The 21,995-nt window shown below is 39.3% G+C and overlaps 1 protein-coding gene across 3 annotated transcripts in view; it reads left to right on the top strand.

Annotated features, from left to right (window-relative positions):
• Positions 1-21,995, top strand: part of SOAT1 (sterol O-acyltransferase 1) — a 55,596-nt gene that overhangs the window by 17,896 nt on the left and 15,705 nt on the right. For all 3 annotated transcript variants that reach the window (XM_036273508.1, XM_036273509.1, XM_036273507.1), the window contains exons 3-4: positions 14,452-14,510; positions 21,531-21,679. In XM_036273508.1, the coding sequence (XP_036129401.1) occupies positions 14,452-14,510; positions 21,531-21,679 (208 nt within the window). The remainder of the gene's footprint in view (positions 1-14,451; positions 14,511-21,530; positions 21,680-21,995) is intronic.

Here is a 21,995-nt window from a genome sequence, read left to right as displayed (position 1 = left end):
GAGAGAAACATCGATTGGCTGCCTCCTGCATGTCCGACCACTGGGAATCGAGACCGAAATCCGGGCATGTGCCCTGACGGGGAATCGAAATGGAGACCTCTTGGTGCATGGGTTGATGCTGAACCACTGGGTCATACCAGCCAGGCATCTGCTCTCTCTTTCTGATTTACATCTCTTGTAATATGCCATGGATTGGGTTTGTTCTAGAAGTAAATGCAAATGAGGACCCTGCTTAACTTGATAGGAAAAGCTACTATGTAGAATCTTATCTAGACCCAATATTCTGCCATTTACCAGTTCTGTCTTTATCCTAAATGGAAATACGATTTGAGTAAGGATTGGTCTAAGTTCTTTTTCTCCTCGTTTTCTTTTCTCCTCTTGGTCCTCTCTTTTTCTCTTCCCTTTCCCCCATTTGGCCTTTCTCTTCTTTCTTTTTTCCATCTATTTCTTCTAATTTTTTTATTGGTATAATTTACAAACCATAAAATTCACCATTTAAAGGTGCACAATTCACTGGTTGTCAGTATGTTTACAACATTTTACAGTCACGTTGGGAAAATTTCACGAGGCGGAACCTCCTGGAGGACAGTGCCTACAGACCAGAGGAAGAGGCTGGCAACTCCAGAATTAAAGTAGGGGAAGCAGGACAGAGCAGGGTGCTGGACACCAGCAAGAAGGCGGATCTCCATTTGCTGTGTGGAAAGGGGCTGGGATCTTGATATACAGAGCCTCTAGGAATGCAGGTGGCTGTGGCCAAGTGGAAAGAGCTGTGTGTTCCAAGGCAGTCACCATTTAATGGACCTGCTTTGTAAGAACATTCCTTTCGGGTGATACAGGCTCACGCCTCTGGGCGAAATGGCGGTCACTGAGGGCAGCCTGCTTCTTAAGATGGCCGTGTTCACGCCAAGCAACAGAAACTGTGCCTAACAAATGGTCATCATTGTTCAATTACAGAACATTTTTATCATCTCCAAAAGGAACTCCGTGCCCTTTAACAGTCACTCTCCATGCTCCCCTTCTGTCTATTTCCTGTCACTTTGGATGTGCCTATTCTGGGCATTTTATATAATGGAAATCATAGAACATGGTCTTTTGTGTCTGGCTTCTTTCACATAGCATAATGTTTTCCATGTTTTAGCCTGTATCAGTTACTTCATTCTCTCTCTCTCTCTCTCTTTTTTTTATGGCCAAACAATATTCCATTTTATCGATATACTTATATTTTGTTTACTTATTAATTATCATTTAGTTGTTTGGGTTGCTTACAGTTTTTAGCTATTTGGAATAATGCTGCTGTGAGCAGTATTGTGTGTCACTTCTCTTGGGTAATATACCTGGAAATAGAGTTGTTGAATCATGGTAAATTTGTGTTTAGCTTTTTGAGGAATTACCAAACTTTTCCAAAGTCGCCACACCATTTTATATTTTCACCAGCAAGGTGTGAGTGTATATTTTCTAATTTCTTCGCATCCTCACCAGTGCTTGTTATTATCTGTCTTTTGATGATGGCCACCCCAGTAGATATGACGTGTTATTTCATTGTGGTTTTGGATTTCATTTACCTGATGTCTGTTGGTGTTGAGTGTCTCTTTATGTGCTTATTGGCCATTTGTATATCTTTGGAGAAATGTATTTTAAGTCCTTTGTCCATTTAAAAATTGTTTTTAATATTTAGTTGTAAGAACTCACCTAACGGAATTTACCATCTTAACCATATTAAGTATACAGTTCAGTAGTGTTGAGTAGATTCACATCGTTGTACAATAGATCTCCAGAACTTTTTCATTTTGCTAAACTGAAACTATGTTCATAAACAACTCATTTCCCCCTGATAACCAACTCCATTTTCTATGATTTTGACTACTTTAGATACCTTATCTAAGTGAATCATATTACCTTAGCATCATGTCTTTAAGGTTTATCTGTATTGTAGCATGTGACAAGATTTCCTTCTTGCTTAAGGCTGAATAATATGCCATTTCATGCATATGTCATATTTTCTTTACTCGTTCGTTCATTGATAGACTTTTGAGTTGCTTCCACTTTTTGGCTATTGTGAATAATGCTGCTGCTATTAACATCGGTATACAAATATCTCTTTGAGACTCTGCTTTCTTTTCTTTTGGATAAATACCCAGAAGGAAGATTGCTGGATTGTGTGGTAATTCTAGTTTTAATTTTTTGAGGAATTGGCATACTCTTTTCCATAGTGGCGGCACCATTTTACAACCCCACCAATGGGGCATAAGGGTTGCAATTTCACCACATCCTTACCAATGCTTGTTATTATTATTAGTATTTTTAAATAGCCATCCTAATGGGTTTGGGGTGATACCTCATTGTGGTTTTGATTTGCCTTTCTCTAATGATTAGTGACATTGAGCACCTTTTCATATATCTGTTGACCATTTATATATCTTCTTTGGAGAAATGTCTGTTCATGTCCTTTGGCCATTTATTTTTTTTAATCCTCACCTGAGGATATTTTTTCCATTGACTTTAGAGAGAGTGGAAGGGAGGGAGAGAGAAAAAGAGAGAGAGAGAAAGGAACATTGATTTGAGAGAGACACATCGATTGGTTGCCTCACACATGCCCCAACCAGGGTAGGAATCGAACCTGCTACCTACTTCATTGTGTAGGTCGGTGCTCTAACCACTGATCCACACTGGCCAGGGCTCCTTTGGCCATTTTTTAGTTGAGTTTATTGTTTTTTGTTGTTGAATTGTAGGAGTTCTTGAGTTGGAGCTGTATCCTGGAAATTAACATTATCAGATATATGATTTACAAATATTATCCCCATTGTATAGGTTGCTTTTTCACTCTGTTGATTGTGTCCTTTGATACATAGACTTTTTTAGGTTTGAAATGATCCCGTTTGTCTATTTTTGCATTTGTTGCCTGCACTTTTGGTGTCATATCCAGGAAACCATTTCCAAGCCAGTGTTACAGCAGTCACAAGAAACTAATACACCATCCTAACAATAGTAAATCTATCAATCCATGAACATGGGATATCTTTTGGTTTATTTAGGTCTTCTTTAATATTTTTCAATAATGTTTTATAGTTTTCAAAATGTAAGTTTTGTACTTTTTTGTTGAATTCATTCCTAAGTATTTTGTTTCTTTTGAGGCTATTGTACATGGAATTGTTTTCTTAATGTCATTTTCTCATTGTTTGTTGCTACTATATAGGAACTCATCTGGTTTTTGTGTTGATACTGCATCCTGCAATCTTGCCAAACCTTTTTATTTTTAAATACTCATCTGAGGATATGTTTCCATTGATTTCAGAGAGAGAGTGAGAGAGAAACATTGATCTGTTGCCTCTGGTATGTGCCCTGATGGGATCAAACCTGAAACCTTTTGTTGTATGGGATGATGCTCCAACCAACTGAGCTACCTGGCCAGGGCTGAACCTGTCTTTTAAGTTTAATAGTTTTTGTGTGGGTTTTGTAGTATTTTCTACATAATGATCATGCTACCTGCAAATAAGAGTTATTTGTGGGTTTTATTTAGATGTCCTTTATCAGATTGAGGAAGTTCCTTACCTTTCTCCTAATTTTCAGATTATGCTTATCCTTGGCTACTTTTTATTTTGCTGTTTTGTTCATTTGTTAGCTAATTAATTATATTATAATAATAACAACCACTAACAGGTTTATCACATGCCAGACACTGTTCTAATGTTTCACAAGTGTTAACTCAGTTAACATACTATAGTTCTATTCAAGTTCATTGTTGAGATATAGACATAAATATTTAAACATAAAGAACAACACACCTTTTGCAACAAATTTTGAAAATCCCTTGGCAAAAATATGAAAAAAACGAACATCATTGTTATTTTGTGATCTTGCCCCTTCACCTTGCATCTAATCATAAAACTAGCCAGTTCGTATAGAGCTTTTATCAACTGAATAAGTTGAGGGTACATTTTTCCCCCCTCTTAGAATCAAAGCAAAGCATGTTTGTTTTAGAAAAAGCAGATATGCAGAAGTTTAAGTGTTTGTGATTTTTTTTTCCTTGAATACATTCCTAGAAATTATTTCTAGGTCAAAGGGAATGTATATTTATAAGCTTATTTGGGTAGAGAATGCCAGACTGTCCTATGGAAACATTGCGCTCCCAGTGGTAGTATGGAAGTGCCTGTTACTTCACCTTCTTTCAGTTGTGAATGACGTGGCCTTTTGAGTACTAACCATATGGCATTCTGAGAGAAGAAGAATTCCACTGACTTGAAAAATGCTTTTTGCAATGAGAGGTAACATGATTACCAGTGGAAATAAAGTTATTGAATATTAATTAGTACTTTTTCTAGCTTTTAAGGTCAAAAGAATATCTTAGTTCATTACAGGAAGGTTAGTTAAAAGAAATGGAAGAGATTAGCTGATACTTTCTTTGACAGCTTTTTAAAACATTTAAAAAAAAATTATGCTAAAAAAATCAGCTTGAGCCCTGGCCGGTTTGGCTCAGTGGTTGGAGCATCGGCCTGCGGTACAGAGAGACCCGGGTTCGGTTCCCGCTAAGGGCGCGTACCTTGGTTGCAGTTTGTCCCCTGCCCTGGTTGGTCATGCGGGTGGCAGCTACTCAATGTGTTCCTTTCACGTCGATCTTTCTCTCTCTCCCCTTCCCATTCTGTCTGAACAAAAAAAAATGGAAAAATGTCCTCGGGTGAGGATTAAAAAATAAATAAATAAATAAAAATAAAAATATCAGCTCGAAAAAGTTTCAGATTCTAAGAGGGCCAACAAAATATTGTCAATGATTTTTTTTTCTTTTTCTGGGGTGTAATGTATTTGAGACAAATTTGTGTTTTAGGAGAATTGCTACAAAAAAAATTTGAGTACAATTTTGCGCAGGTATAGTGGATACATTCAGTTTTAAATAATGGGACATGGCCCTACCTGGTTTGGCTTAGCAGTTAGCATGTCAGACCGAGGACCAGAGGGTTGTAGGTTCGTTTTCTGTAAGGGCATGTACCTGGGTTGCAGGCCCTGGTCAGGGTATGAGTGGAAGGCAACCAATTGATGTGTCTCTCTCACGTTGATGTTTCTCTCTCTCCCTCTCTCACGTTCCCCACTCTCTAAAGCAATGGAAAAAATATCCTTGGGTGAGGATTAACATAAGTAAGTAAGTAAGTAAATAAATAAATAAATGGACAGGCATAACTTGACTATTTTGAAAGAAAAGGAGGTCTGTAATATGTTTTCCTTAAATGACATATTCTTCCTGGTTTTATCTCTATATGATGCCAAGACCTGGGGTAGAAATATTATCATAAATTATGACAATGTTCTAATGGGGAAAATATTATACAGTCCAATTTATGACAGTTTTGGGTTTTTTTAATCCTCCCTGAGGACATTTTTCCATATTTTGTTCAGACAGAGTGGGAGGGAGAGAGAGAGAGAGAAACTCGACGTGAAAGGGACACATCGAGTGGTTGCCTCCCGCACGACCAACCAGGGCCGGGGACAAACTGCAACCGAGGTACGTGCCCTTAGCGGGAACTGAACCCGGGTCTCTCTGGACCGCAGGCCGACGCTCCAACTGCTGAGCCAAACCGGCCAGGGCTGATAGTTTTTAAAGGTATAGTTGCAAGAAATATATATGGATAAATGTTTGAGGAAAGAGCTTGTATTTTTTAATTTTTTCATTTTCTGTTAAGAATATTCTAGGCCCTGGCCAGGTTGCTCACTTGGTTAGAGTATTGTTCCAATATGCCAAGGTTGTGGGTTTGATCTCTGGTCAGGGCACATACAAGAAGCAACCACTGAATGCACCAATAAGTGGAACAACAAATTGATGTTTCTCCCCCCCTCCACCGCCCTCTCTCTCACCCTCCCTAAAATCAATAAATAAAAATTTTATTTATTATTTATTTATTTATTTATTTTTTTATCCTCACCCGAGGATATTTTTCCTTTTTTTTTTTTTGTACAGATAGAGTGGGAGGGAGAGAGAGGAAGGGGGAGAGAGAGAGAGAGAAACATCGATGTGAAGGGACACATCGAGTGGCTGCCACCCACACGACCGACCAAGGCCGGGGACAAACTGCAACCGAAGTACGCGCCCTTAGCGGGAACCAAACCCGGGTCTCTCCGGACCGCAGGCCGACGCTCTAACTGCTGAGCCAAACTGGCCAGGGCAATAAATAAAAATTTTAAAAAAGAACATTCTGGAATCTAGTTTTTAATACTCTTATCAAAAGTTAAATCTTGGAATTCTAGGCTCTTAGAATAAGAATTGGTCTTAGCTTTCATTTAATTATGCACTTACGCGCAGCACATGCATCTGAGATTAAAGTCTGGTTACTGCCTTTCAGCTAACCAGTTGATCTGCTGTGTTAAGCAGTTTAAAGATGCTAAAACAAAAAACAGCCCTAACTCCTATTATAAATAGGAGTTAAGTAAATTATAGTAACTAAATGAAATAGGAGACCAACAGAGTGAGGGGTACCTTGCTTTAGAATGGAAGAAGTGTCTTCCAGAAGTAGAATTTGAGTTTGGCCTTTAAAGAAGAGAGGACTTTCAGGCCAGAGGGAGGTATGAATTTGCAAAGGCATGGAGTTTAAGATCAATAGATCATGTGTATGGTGTTTTGTTTGCTTTTAGAAAGGATTGCTAGGTGGGGAGTAGTACAGATAGATTTGTGTCTTCATGATAGGAAGACAAAATTGGAAAGGAAGTCAGAAGACTGGGCTTGAAGTTTTACCTGTGTATGTAGTCATCAACCGACTGCCTACCTACGCGGATGACTTGTACCCTGTCAGTGCTTAGATTTCCTCTTGCAAAACAGAGGGGAGCAAATGTGAACACTGTTTACATTATATAGCACTAGGTTCATGAGGTATTATTTTATCTTCTCATTGATGGTGCTGGCAGCTTTTCTGTCCCAAATCCTTAGGTAGCTTTACAGTTCTCTGCTATATAATAAGTCAACTAAGAATTATAATCTACATGAAATCTTTTTTTTTTTTTTTTTTTTTATCCTCACCCGAGGATATTTTTCCATTTTTTGCATAGATAGAGTGGGAGGGAGAGAGAGGAAGGGAGAGAGAGAGAGAAACATCGACGTGAAGGGACACATCGAGTGGCTGCCACCCGCACGACCAACCAGGGCCGGGGACAAACTGCAACCGAAGTACGTGCCCTTAGCGGGAACTGAACCCGGGTCTCTCCGGACCACAGCCCGACGCTCTAACCGCTGAGCCAAACCAGCCAGGGCTACATGAAATCTTTTAATATTTATACCAGAAATTCTCTCTTTTGATTTAAAAATAGGATCATATGATGTTGTAAAAGTTTAATGGTAATAAAGCTATTGCATATACATGGGTGGGCAAAAGTAGGTTTACAGTTATTCATATGGAAACAGACCTGTAGGTTATGATTCTTACAATAGCGTTATTAACTCTGGCGTACTCACAGTTGTAAACCTACTTTTGCCCACCCCTGTGGCAACCAACACAGTTGATACAGGTGTGTGATAAAAGAAAAATAAACCAAAATTAACTCTGCTTGAGTAATAACAGTCCTGGAGTTATTTTGATTGCAGAATAGAAATCTGTTTATAGCTTTAAAAAAGTTATAGACCAATGGTGATTGTATTTCCATTTATTGCTTTTGTAGATTACCCCTTTAAAATCTCAATATATTATCCTCATGCTAAATAATGGCTATTTCCTCTTCTACTAGACCGTGTTCAAGAAATGCAAGATACTTTGGTTTCATTAAAAAAACAAATTGCTGGGCCCTGGCCGGTTTGGCTCAGCAGTTAGAGCGTCGGCCTGTGGTCCAGAGAGACCCGGGTTCGGTTCCGGCTAAGGGCACGTACCTCGGTTGCAGTTTGTCCCCGGCCCGGCGGGTGGCAGCCACTCGATGTGTTCCTTTCACATTGATGTTTCTCTCTCTCTGTTCCCCTCTCTCCCTCCCACTCTACCTGAACAAAAAATGGAAAAATGTCCCCGGGTGAGGATTAAAAAAAACAACAAATTGCTGGGGGAAGAGAGCGGGGAGGAGGTTGCCAGTGGTAGGGTTGGGACTTGAAGAAGATGGAAAAATTTGGAACTATGTTTGTGAGGAGTGTTACAGAAATTCACCAAGAGGCAAAGACACAGATTTAATTTTTTTAAAATGTATTTTTATTTATGTTTAGATAGAGGCAGGGAAAGGGAGAAAGATAGAAACATCCGTGTGAGAGAGAACCATGGATCATCTGCCTCCTGCATGACCCCTACTGGGGATCAAGCCCACAACCTGGGCATGTGCCCTGACCGGCACCTCTCAGTCAATGGGCTGATGCTCAACCATTGAGCCACACTGGCCAGATCAAAGATTGAATTTTTTATTGCAGGCCTGGTTAAGATGGCCCATTTTCTTAATTATTTCCCTAGTACCTAGCATTTAGCAGTTGGAGGAAGCAGATAGGCAAGGTCTGGGGTTGGGATGTGGCATGGTCGGTCCGTTGTAGACTAGTAAGAAGCTAGGAAAATTCCAGGACAAGCCGAATAGGGAAACTAAGACAGTTTAACAGCAGCTTACAGGCACCTACTAAATCCTGTCTTTCCTAAACCAAGGACACTTGAGTAAATGATTTGCACTTCTCCTCCCCAACCAGAGGGTAGATAACAGAAAACCAGTTAGTGGCATTTGCCAGCCACACCCAAGGACAGACAAATTAGGAGAATAAATCTCATTTTGGTACATCAGCATAAAGCTGATGAATATTCTGTTGATCTTCCCCTAAGACCTCCTCTAAACATCCTGAAAACAAAGGACCCAGCTCTCCTTCCCAGGAGCACACCTGCACCTCCCCCACCCCTTCTCTTCCCTGACAGACATGCATCTCCTAAACTCTAAGGGACCTTATGAGGCTTGCAACCAGGGCAGCAACCCCCCTCAACCTGTCCTCGGACCCCCTTTTCTCTGATTTCCCAGTGAGCCAAAGCAGCCCATACTAGGCTGTCTTGGACGCTCTCCCTCCAGGGAGTGCCGTTCCCTTCCCCCACAGGCAGCTATCTCCTAAACTCCAAGGGGCTCCACGAGACTTGCAACCAGGGGAGCAGTGGGCAGCAGCAGCTTTATTCAGCCAGATGAACAGTAAATTCAGCCAGGACTTGGCAAACACAGCTGTGCGCATTCGTTTATGCTTGTAGCGCGTTTGGGCCTTATGGACCACAAAGCCTGACATACTTACTATCTGGCCCATTACAGAAAAAGGTGGTTGACCCCTGATTTAGAACTAAACTATGCAGTATAGTAGTCACTAAGAACTATATTGCTCAATATGATCTAGTTGATTACTTGAAATGTGGCTAGTCTGCATTGAGATAACATTGTAATTGTAAAATATCACATCGTCAAAGATTCTTTTGCATCGGTTCCTTTTTATTTTTATTTTTTTTATTATTATTATTTTTTTTAATCCTCACCCATGGATATTTTTCCATTTTTTGTACAGATAGAATGGGAGGGAGAGAGAGGAAGGGAGAGAGAGTGAGAAACATCGACGTGAAGGGACACATCGAGTGGCTGCCACCCACACGACCAACCAGGGCCGGATACAAACTGCAACCGAAGTACGTGCCCTTAGCGGGAACCGAACCCGGGTCTCTCCAGACCGCAGGCCAACGCTCTAATCGCTGAGCCAAACTGGCCAGGGCTCCTTTTATTTTTAATGTGGCTCCTAAAAAATTTAAATGATATATGTGGTTCACATTGTATTTCCATTGGAGAGCGCTGATCTAGAAAGTACTGGTAACTTAGAAAATAAACAGATAAAAGCTGTCTTTAACCAAAAGCCAATTAAATCGTGTTGTAAAGCAAAGAGAGCTTGGTACTAGGAAGAAGTATTTGACTGGGTCCAGGGTCAAATCCCAGAAAACCCAAGTTCTTATAAGTCTTCATGCCATTTCCTCTGCCTGAAATAATCTAACTCCTGTTCATAATTTTTCTGTATCATTTGAGACTCAGCTCAAATATTGACTTCCTCTGCAAAAGCTCCCTCCACCCCTGTGCTCCCACAGTTCTGTGTATTATAATTATCTTTGCGTATTTCTCCTGAGATCCTAAAGGAAGGGTTTGAAATACATGCCTAGCGCCCTGTGCATATTGGGTCCTCAGTGGTTTTTATTTAATGAATGAGTGTATAATTGAATGAATAATTGAGTTACCAATTTAATGAACTTGTTTATTTGCCTTTTCCTCCTGGATAACATTGGCTGTAGATTTGACATGGTAATATGAGTGTAGGACCATTCCAGGAAGCAGATTTGGTGAAAAGCCATGCCAGAGCAGCCCAAGTGGAAAGGGGCACGTGCAGCGTGGGCCCACTTGCTCTCATTTCACTTTTATTAACGGTATCACTCTAATAACACAGGGCAATAAATGGTCGCTTTTATTTGCCAAAAATATATGTGGTACAGTATATAATCCTTTTTTAAGGTGGTAAAGCACGTAATTTCATCAAAACTGGTTAAAATAAGAGTTTTGAGCCCTGGCCAGTTTGGCTCAGCGGTTAGAGTGTCGGCCTGCGGTCCGGAGAGACCCGGGTTCGGTTCCCGCTAAGGGCACGTACCTCGGTTGCAGTTTGTCCCCGGCCCTGGTTGGTCGTGCGGGTCGCAGCCACTCGATGTGTCCCTTCACGTCGATGTTTCTCTCTCTCTCTCCCTTCCTCTCTCTCCCTCCCACTCTATCTGTACAACAAATGGAAAAGTATCCTCGGGTGAGGATAAAAAAAAAAAAAAAAAGAGTTTTGATACTTCAGGGAGTAAAATTTAAATATTCCAGTTAAATGTAGTAGACTTGAGAAATGTTAGGTGTTGTTCATGAAGTTAAATGTTGCAAGCCTGATTTCTTGCAGATCACAGGATTAGGAAGAAACAAAATCTAGAGTAGCTTTCCTTAAGGATTTATCCTTGGGTCTACTAATTGGATATTAGTCTCAGTAAGTAAATGATTAGTTATTTGTTAGTTAGATTAATGTTTACAGTTATATCAGTAGGCCCAGGCAGATACTTCAGAATTTACATGACCATCAGTCCTGGCTTATCACTGTTTCAGGGTCAGTGTTTTAGACATTTAGAAGCCTTGAGTTGAGTTATATGGTTGGGTGTTTGTATGTAGTTCTTTAAATCTTAATGTTTTTAGGGCATTACTTTGGCTTTTATGACATTTAATTTTTAAATTTTGGGGTAGCAAGAAAGTAAAAAAGATTTTAAATAGTCTATGAAGTTAATTTTAAAGTGAAAGGAAATTAATTTTTTTTAAATGTATTTTTCTTCCACTTAACATAGCTTTCATGTCATTTTGAGTCAGGCCTTCAGAGACCCTGGTCTTAAGTGTGAACAAAAACTCTCCCTGTTGCCCTGGCCGGTTTAGCTCAGTGGTTTGAGCGTTGGCCTGCAGACCAGAGAGGCCTGGGTTTGGTTCCCGCTAGGGGCATGTACCTCGGTCACAGTTTGTCGCCGGCCCCATGGGGTCGTGTGGGTGGCGGCCAGTTGATGTGTCTCTCTCACATCGATGTTTCTCTCTCTTCTTCCCTCTCTCCTTCCTGCTCTATCTGAAGATAAATGTAAAAATGTCCTCAGGTGAGGATTAAAAAAACTCTCTCTCTTTCCCAGTCCCTGATTCATCAAAGCCAGTTATTTATGGAAAGACGGATTCCGTTAGGATAAGCTGCACAGTTAGTGGGAATGAATCTTTTACAGAGTCTCCTTCCCCACCCCGCTTCACGTGTTTGAGGACTCATCCTGTTCTCTGTGGTATTCATTTATCTGGGCAGGAGGTCTGCACCCATCTGATGTCTGATACTTATCGGTTACCCCAGTATAATAGGTAACTTGACTTTTCAGTTGAAAGGGTAAAATAAGGAAATTTACTGTCAGATTCCTTTTCTGGAAGAAGATACTGTAGTATTTGAAGATATGCTTTGAAAAATATATAAAAATGAAAGAGGTACCGTTTCAGGTTACTTAGTCTGCATTAAACTGACATGAGTTCCAATAAAACTCTGTAAACACTCAAAGACAGCTCTAAGTTGAGCAAGAAGTTGAAATAACTAAGACTATTTTAGCAAGCAAAATGAGCAGTGTAAGCAATTTAATGGGCACCAAGTTTAATAGGGTAGGCGTTAACTTTTGCATTAACACTTAATTTTTCAATTATATTAAAAATGTTGCTTAAACTAGGAATGTTTTGCCAAAGAAGAATTTAATAAATACCTCAAAAGCTAAAATCTAGCGAGGTTATTATTTGTGAAGACAAACTTATTTATGGATAAAGGCAAACTACATTCAGAATGAATACTACCCAATTTTATTAAAAGGGCAGGTATTAATTAAAACAGCTACTTGAATTATACTAGTACCATGATTCAGTATAAAAATAAGAAACTGTCTATGAATATGCAAGTAATAAATCACAATATACAGTGTATATGGGAGTCATACAGAGCAAATCCTCATAAAAACAAACATCTTAATAGCTTTAAAATCCATTTTTTAAATCATGAAAAATTCTCAAGTCAGATTAATAATTGATTAATTTATTAATACCTCAGTTAGTCAACTTAAATATTAGGAAGCTACACTACTAAAACTTTATACACGGAATGGAATCTTTAGAACAAGAGAATTATAATGAAATGAAATTTAGAATGTTTTCATCATCCCCCCCCAAAAAAATACCTGAACCCATTAGCAATCATTCCCCATTCCCCCTACTTTTACCCTCCTGCCCCATTCCCTAGACAACCACCAACCTTCTGCATGTCTCTATAGAGTTGTCTTTTCTTAATGTTTCATGTAAATGGAATCATACAATACAGGGTGGGGCAAAAGTAGGTTTGCACATTGTTCTTATGGAAAATAAGACACGAATTAAGAAATGATAATACAAGAATAAATTCTTTGTTTTGCGAACTCACAATTGTAAACCTACTCTTCCCCACCCTGCCTGTAGTCTCTTGTGGCCGACTTCTTTAACTTAGCATACTGCTTTCAAGTTTCATCCATGTATAGTGCTTCTCTCCTGTTATTACTGGATAATTTGCATTATATAGACAGACCACATTCTATTCATCTATCAACTGATGGATATTTGAGTTGTTTTCACTCTGTTATTACTTCTAATGCTGCTGTAAGCATTCATGCACAAGCTTCTGTGTGGGCACGTTTTTATTTCTCTTGTGTAAATGCCCAATAGTGGAATTTTTGAGTCATATGGTAGTTCTATTTTTGAGAACTTCCAGACTGTTTTTCAAAGCATTGCATCATTTAATCTTCCTACCAGCAATGTAGGAGTGTTTTAATTCCTCTATGTCTGGACAGTACTTGTCCCACCCCTTAAAAATTTTTATTTTTACCAAGCGGGTAACATTCTTAATAACGTTGTTGTTACAAGTATTTATGAATGCTTCTCTAATTGCATTACAGGGAAGCTATCACATCCAACTCCCTGAAATAACAGTCTTCTCTGACTTTACTCCAGCTCTATTAAGATATAATTGACACATCCTAGTGCGTAGAAGGTGATATTTCATTGTGGGTTTGATTTGTATTTTCCTGATGATCAGTAATGTTGAGCATCTTTTCATGAGGTATTGTCCATTTGTATATCTTTCTTGGAAAAATGTCGGTCCAGATACTTTGCCTATATTTAAATTGGATTATTTATCTTTATTGTTGAGTTGTAAGAGTTCTTTATATATTGTGGATATACTTTCCTGATCAGACTTGCAAATATTCCCCCCATTCTGTGGCTTCTCTTTTTATTTTCTTCATGGTGTCCTTCCTTTGCAGCAAAAAATGTTTTGTGTTTTCTTTTTGTAAATTTTGAAGTCCAGTTTATCTATTTTTTAATGTTGCTTGTGTATTTTATTAGTCACAGTTGCAGGATCCATTCAGAGAATCTAATTTCCCATGCTATCAGAATTGTATCTTATTGCATCATATGATTAATATAGTTGTAGTTACTGTGTGCACATATAGTAGTTTTGTTTATTCTACTTAGCATTTTTATTTTTTATCCTCACCCGAGGACATTTTTTTTCCATTTTTTGTTCAGATAGAGTGGGAGGGAGAGAGAGAGAGAGAGAAACATCAACGTGAAAGGGACACATCGAGTGGTCGCCACCGACACGACCCAACCAGGACAGGGGACAAACTGCAACCAAGGTACGTGCCCTTAGTGGGAACCGAACCCGGGTCTCTCTCGACCACAGGCTGACACTCTAACCGCAGAGCCAAACAGACCAGGGCTACTTAGCATTTTTATGTATAAATTTCTTTCTATTTCTATCACCCATGCTTCGTTTTCAAGAGCTGTCATGTTTTATGGTAGTACTGTAGTTTACAGTAGTTATCCTTTTTTGCTTGCTTGTTTTTCAACTTCATGATTTAAATAGTGCTGGTATCTATCAACTTAAAAGTTACATTATTTTCTCCTTAGGCCGTGTTGACATAAAAGAGTTGATAACAAAGAAGAAACAACTGGCAGCAGAGGCAGAGGTAAGTAACTCCCTCTTCCAGAAACAAAAATGTACAGTGTTGGGGTAATGAGTTTTTTTCAGTGGATTTTAAAAAAATATATTTTTATTGATTTTTAGAGAGAGAGGAAGGCACAGAGAGAGAGAGAGAGAAACATCAAAGAGAGACATACATTGATCAGCTAGCTGCCTCCTGCACACCCCCCAATGGGGATTGAGCCTGCAACCCAGGCTGTGCTTTGACTGGGAATCGAACCAGCGACCTCTTGGTCCATGGGTCAGTGCTCAGCCACTGAGCCACACCAGCCGGGCTGTTCAGTAGATTTTTAATGCTAAATTGCTTACAGAATTATTTACCTTTCTTATCATTTGACATTGTCTTGCTGTGGAACAGGAACATAAGGTCTGCCACCTTGTCATCCTACCTAAGAACCAGGTTTCCCTTTTCTCTTCTAGCCCATCTATCACTGTCATTTTTCTGACTTTTACCAGCAAAACTCGGTTTCAGTGAACCATATTACAATTGAATTTCTATATGATGGTCTGTGTAAGTACTTTGTGAAAGTAGCAAGGTGCACAGAAATCACAGGCTTCCAGTAAAAGTTCAGCCTGAATCCAGAAGCAGATTCCCTGTTACGGATTTAGAAGAAATGTCAGCTCAAAAACAGCCATGTGGAGCCATTTCAAGCCAGGCGAATGGTTCTGCAAGTCAGATTGAGCAGTGCCCTCAGGAAATTCTGGAGGAGAAAGAATAGTTTTTAAACATTTATAATCTAATACTGTGTGTGCTTGAATGTAAGTTGAGTTCAGATACAAGGCAGCCTCCCTTTTTTCTGAGAAGATTACTTCTGGAATTTATTGGCCAACATGAATATCTAAATATCCGGTGTTGTAGATAAAATGCCCTGTTTTATTTATTAATTTAGTTACATGTGCTTCCATGCGCATCTGCATTGATTTAGAATAACAGATTTAGATATTTTTATTTTTAGGCATCATATTTATATGGGGCTCTTGGACTCAATTCTAACATGGGGGCATGGGTTCCCTCCACACCCACAAGCAGTTCTCAGATGCCAGTAAGAGTGTCCCAGGAATTTAACCAAATTTGATACTGTCTACCTGGAGATAAAAATCAGATTCCACAGGCAAAGGCTCAGTCCCACATGTCTACCCTCCCTTTCAGGTGCTGGAAGCCAGTCCAGGTTACTTGTGCTTCTGAGATTGGAGGTTCCAGTGACACCCCCCCCCCCCCCCCCCCGCCACTCAGAATGCCAGTTGCAAGCTCGGGTTGTCACCTATACTTCTGACCCACTGGCTATAAATCAGAGGTTCCTTGGGTCTGATTAATTAGCCAGAATGGCTCACAGAACTCAGGAGAACCTGTTTAATCTACTAGATTACTGATTTATTACAAAGCATAAGAATCAATAGCCAGATGAAGGTCCTGAACAAAGGAGTATCTGTCCTTAGGGAGGTTGGGGCCTGGCAGGTGGCAGTACCCCAACATGTAGGGCTAACAGGTTGGCCTCTTGAGTTTTTATGGGACAGAAAGTTTTAAACCTCTAATCACATGGTTGGTTCTCCTGGCAACCCAGTTGTCACTCATCTTTATTGTACAATTTCACCCTAATCTCTAGGGTGAGAATATTGGACTAGCTGTCTCCAAGGTCCTCTTCAGAAATAACATTCTGTGTCATAATTGTGTAGCTAACATATATATATATATATATATATATATCTATATATCTATATAGATATATATATATATATTTTTTATCCTCATCCGAGGACATTTTTCCATGTTTTTTTCAGATAGACTGAGAGGAAGAGAGAGAGAGAGAGAGAGAGAGAAACTGACGTGAAAGGGACACATCGAGTGGCTGCCACCCGCATGACCCAACCAGGGCTGGGGGCAAACTGCATCCGAGGTATATGCCCTTAGCGGGAACCGAACCTGGGTCTCTCTAGACCGTAGGCCGATGCTCTAACCGCTGAGCCAAACCAGCCAGGGCTTGTGTAGCTAACTTAAACTTCAGCTTCTAATTCACTATTTCCTGTTGAGAAGGGAGTAGGTAGTCTATAGATCTTATTGGGCAGCTCTTTCAGCTCCACAGAACTAGAGTTGTTAGAGAAAATACAGTGTGCCTAGTTAAGTTTGAATTTCAGATAAACAACAAATAGTTTTTTAGTCATCATGCAATATTCGAGACAGACTAAAAAGGTTATTCGTGTTTTACCAAATTTAACTGGGTGTTTCTATATTTGTATTTGCTAAATTTGACAACCTACAAAGAACTCTGAAAATTGAGATATATACATAGTGGAGCTCATAGTAAGGAAGGCAGGGAGGAAGATTGTCAAGTGCCCAGCTCTTTTGTCTGAAGGGAAGAGGAATGAGAGAGGTTATCACATTAGTGGGTTGCAATTGGTGGGTTGAACTGACTGAGTGTCTTAAGATCACTTCTAGGTCTAAATAGTTTCATAAAACAATTTTTAAGTACTTACTTTTTTAAAAATCTGGTGCTAGTTGGTTCATAAAACATTGTGTAACCCTGAGTCATGACCTTGTGAAATCCTTAGAATTGTGTTGTAACAAGATTAAAGACCTTGGAACAGTCCAAGGGAGATTCAAATGATTAAGTCCCAACCAACTTATGTTAATGATAAATTAGCTTTGTTTTAACATTATGTTACTTCAGTTTTTTTCCTTTGGTTGCAAATAACAGAAACTTGCTTTGGCTTAGTTAAGCATTTTTGATATTTTATATTAATGTATCTCTTAGAATCCTGGGAGAAGTTGGACAGTCTTTGGAAGGGAAAACATTTTAATAGCAGGAATTCAGATATTTCTGAATTTTTCAGTTAATGAGGTTTTTCACTCACTCTTTCTAAGCTCAGAGTTTCAGATTTAAGAGAGAGGGAGAGTTGGATTTTGGCAAGAAGGGCAGGACCCATGCAGTATAGCCCTGGCCTGGCCTGGGTGCCTGTCCTCACCTTGAGGACAGTTTCCAGAGAAAAGTGAATATGTTGAGAAGAGAAAAGGAAGCATCTTTACTATCAATAGTTGTAGAATTTTTATTAATGTACACAATTTTATAGAGGAAATGTTAGGTATAAAGTGAAAATTAAACATGAAAAATGACTTACTACTTCTGTTTCTTAAAAACTACATATTTGTTGCAACATATTTCATTTGCTGCTTTTTTTTTTGGTTAATTCTCACCAGAGGATAAAAGGGAGGGAGGGAGAGAGACATCCATGTGAGAGAGACACATTGATTGGTTGCTTCCCGAATGATCCCGACCAGGGGACCTAATTGCAACCAAGGTACTATCCTTGACTGAAATTGAACCCGTGACTCTTTGGTCTGCGGGCCGACCCTCTGACCCCAGAGCCAAACCAGCCAGGGCTAAATAGCTACTTTTTCATTAGTAACAGCACTAAATGATAGAATGGGCGTAAACTGCAGTTTTTATTGTGCATTGCTTTGTTTCTGTCATCAGAGGTCAGCTCTGACGGAGTGGGGAGTGGGTGGAGCCACAGATATCTATAGAGTGGTGACTGTGTTAAATACTGTGCTGTGCATTTTTGCAGGGTTTTTTGTTTCTGTTTTGGGCTTTTTAAAAAAGTTCACACAACTGATTAGCAAGTTAGATGTTATTCATCTCAATTTTGCGCAAAAAAGTGAAATAGCTTGCCTGAGGCCACATGCAACTGGTGGAGGAACCTGAGTCTGCCTGGCTGAAAGCTCATATTTTTTTTACTACGTTATTATTAGCACTAAAGGCATCTTTTGCCTTAGTATTGTACTAGCTCAAGTATGGATTTATGTGCTACTCACATAAATTTTACTGCAGGAAAAAAAGACATGAATTAATATTAAAATAGGATCCTTTGTAGCTCAGCATACCCAGGCAGTGTTCTGCACTGTCTGAGGAATCAGCGGTTGGAGCAGAGGTTGGAGGCAGAGGTGCGGGAGGGAGATTGTGAAAGAAAGTAGGCAGGAGACTTAATGCCCTTTACCACCGTGTACTAGCCCTCACGCTGTTGAAATGTCTGTGATTCTTATTATTATCATGATGATTTTTTGCTTGCTTATTTGGTCCTCCTATCACTCTGAACTGTTCTTTGTGGCATTCGGTGCACCATTAACAATTCATGTCTTTCCTCATTGATAGCTCCTTAAGAGCAGGCTGTGTGTATCTTGTTCACCACCGGAGGTGCTGAATAATAGAAGTGCCCGTTGTTATCCAAATCTTTGTGGTCCATGAGATCACATAACGAGCTGGGATAACAAGGGATACCCTTATTTATAGGATGACTGTGAGAGAAGAAAAGGTAGGGTTCTAGGGTGTGAAGGGAAAGAAAAGGAACAGGAGGAAGGAGAAAAAAGGGGACAGTTGACAAGAAGGATGAGGGTAAGGAGATTGCTGTAGGTTTTCTTACTATATGACTGGAAGTTTCAAGTGCTTCAGAACATATGGCAAAGGCTCCTCTGTGGGCCACAAGTACATTAGGCACAGGACCTTGTGCCGTAGGAGTTGACTGCTGTATTCAACTTGAGTTGGGTGGATTAGGACCGGGTTTTAGCAGCTTTTACTGACATTCATAGACTTTATTTATTTATTCATTCATTCATTCATTCATTCATTCATTCATTCATTCCTGCTTCTGGTCTACTTAACCCAATACTTAAATTGGAAAGGAGACTAGTTTCAGAGTGCAAGGAATCCTTGCTGAAAGAAGTAGCTTGCCTTTCTTTGCCACATAACAAGATTCCAGGCTTCTTTTTTACTTTTTATCAATATCAGTGAGCTGATTGATATGAGTAAGAGGTAAAGTGTTAAGACCTTACGTGGTTTAGATCCCCTCCTGCCAACCCCCCATCTTTCCTGACCTCACTTCTTATTATGCTTTTGCTTTAGATATGAAATCCTGCTTCTTGCTATTTATGGAAGCATGCCAATGGTATTCCTGCTTTAGGGATTTTTGCATTCATGTGCTTTTCTTCCTAGTACTTAAAAAAAATAGTTTATTGATTTTTAGAGAGAGAGAAACATCAGTGTGAGAGCATAACATCCATCGGCTGCCTCCTGCGTGCCCCCTACCAGGGATTGAGCCTGCAACACTGGCATGTGCTCTGACCAGATACACACTGATTTTTTTCATATCTTCTCAAATGTCATCTAATATTTAGGCTTTTCCTGATGTCTCCATGAAAAATAACACCCTCCACCACATCCCTCTGCTTTATTTCTTTGCATATCACTCTCTGGCATACTTTCTGCCCTGTAAATTCCATAAGCAAAGGGACTAGATTTTGTTTACTGTTGTATCTCCAGTGCCCAGAACAGTACCCAGTACCCAGCAATTAGTGGAATGAATGAATTCTTCCCCTTTTAGTGTATTTCTATGTGGGACAACATTTTTTTTTTTTTTTAATCCTCACCCGAGGATATTTTTCCATTTTTTTTTGTACAGATAGAGTGGGAGGGAGAGAGAGGAAGGAGAGAGAGAGAGAAACATCAACGTGAAGGGACACATCGAGTGGCTGCCACCCGCACGACCAACCAGGGCCGGGGACAAACTGCAACCGAAGTACGTGCCCTTAGCGGGAACCGAACCCGGGTCTCTCCGGACCGCAGGCCGACGCTCTAACCGCTGAGCCAAACCGGCCAGGGCTATGTGGGACAACATTTTTGTAGCTGAAACAAAAAACCCTTTATTTGTTAATCAGTCCAATTCTACAGATTAAATGAGAAAAGAACCTTTTTTTTTTGCCATGTCATTTGGCGGGGGTTGGGAGGAGTTGTTTTGTTTTTTGTTAGGGAAACAAAATTGAAAAATTTCAAAATGAAGATGCACATGTAATTGAAAAGGAGTAAGCAAAGTGAACAAAAATAAAGTACTATTAGGAACCTTAATATGAAAAAATAATTTTATAAAAACTATTTTTTCTACTAGGGAACATACTTCTGTATTTTGTCCTTAAAACCGGCCTACATCATTCACATTTCCTGTTTGGCTTATATTTTCTCATCTGTCTGCTTTTTATCACTTAAAATTAAGTTCTATTACTTCTTCAAGGTTTCAGCTCAACTCCCAGCTTAAAAAGACATTTTCAATCATCTCATCCTGGTTTCTTTGTTTGCTACACTAGTATATGTTCTTTGAGTCTTCATTGATGGTTATATTGCTCTGGTCACACTCTTCTCTGTGTTGTTTATCTGTGGATGTCTTGTGTCTTCCATCTCCATCAGCTAGCTTGTGCAAGGTGGGACCTCAGTGTATTCTTACTGCTCAGGCTTCCAAAGGCATTCGGAACACCTGCATAGCTAGTTCCATTAGGTACATTGATATTTTGTTACTTTACTTTTAAAGGACGTGGTCAGATTCTTATTTTAGGTTTAGCCTAAATAATTTAGTTAAAGGAAGAACTTTTTTTTTCTCACTGAAGAATTAGTAACACTTTGTTTTCTCTTATATAGATGAGTCTTACCAATTTAAAAATTTTGACATTTGTCACTTGAGCATCCACGATAGGTGGCCTATTATAATGTGAAGAAATCTTTTCTTGCTTTATACTTTTCAAAAACTGGATGTTAAAAATAGTCTGGGACCAAAATATATAACAATTTTATGTTATGAAAATATGTGTTAAGGTTAGACAAATATATAGCTATGGAGTTAGAAATAAATATTATATAAATATTGGTAATGTGCAGAAATGACATGATCTAAAATATGAACAGTGGGTACTTGGGTGAAGGGGTTGCTTGAGAAGAAAGGGGACTTAAAATTATATAATACTGATTTTTATTTTTTGTTATAAGACATAAATTATCCTGTTATTTTTTTAGTAGCCATTTCTGAAACCTACAGGTCAGCTATAAAAATCATTTTTCTATTTTTACTTCTGTGAACTCACTTAAAATGGATTTCTTTGATCCAGCTCTGTTGAAGAGAACCCTTTAGAGAAATATTAATAACCTGTAAGCATGTGTTCTAATGTTTTTCTTTACTTGTCTTAAAATTCTAGGAATTGAAGCCATATTTTATGAAGGAAGTTGGCACTCACTTCGACGATTTTGTGACCAATCTCATTGAAAGATCGGTATCGTTGGACAGTGGTGGGAGTGCTCTCACGTCCTTTTCTGTTCTTGGAGGAGAGAAGAACCACAGAGCTAAGTAAGTATGAGTATTAGTTTCTTTTAATCAGACATCTAGTCTAGTACAGCTCAGCGGTCAGAATGTGGACTGCAGTAAAAACGCCTGGATTCACACCCTGGCACCAGTTTCCATTAGCTGTGTGTCCCTCTGGGCGTATTGTGTAGCCACTGGAAGGGTGGGTTTCTTCATTTTAATATGTGGATTATAACGCATATGCATACTTCATTTAAGACTGTGCTGACCCTTGAGTGCTTTTCATTTAAACCAAACACCGTATGAGGTAGGTACTATAACTGTCTGCCTAGTACAGAGTAGGAAATTGAAGCACAGAGCA

The sequence above is a fragment of the Molossus molossus genome, unplaced genomic scaffold, assembly GCF_014108415.1.
Source record: "Molossus molossus isolate mMolMol1 unplaced genomic scaffold, mMolMol1.p scaffold_m16_p_20, whole genome shotgun sequence".
Taxonomy (NCBI): Eukaryota; Metazoa; Chordata; class Mammalia; order Chiroptera; family Molossidae; genus Molossus; species Molossus molossus.
This window is presented reverse-complemented; position numbering and strand designations above follow the sequence as displayed.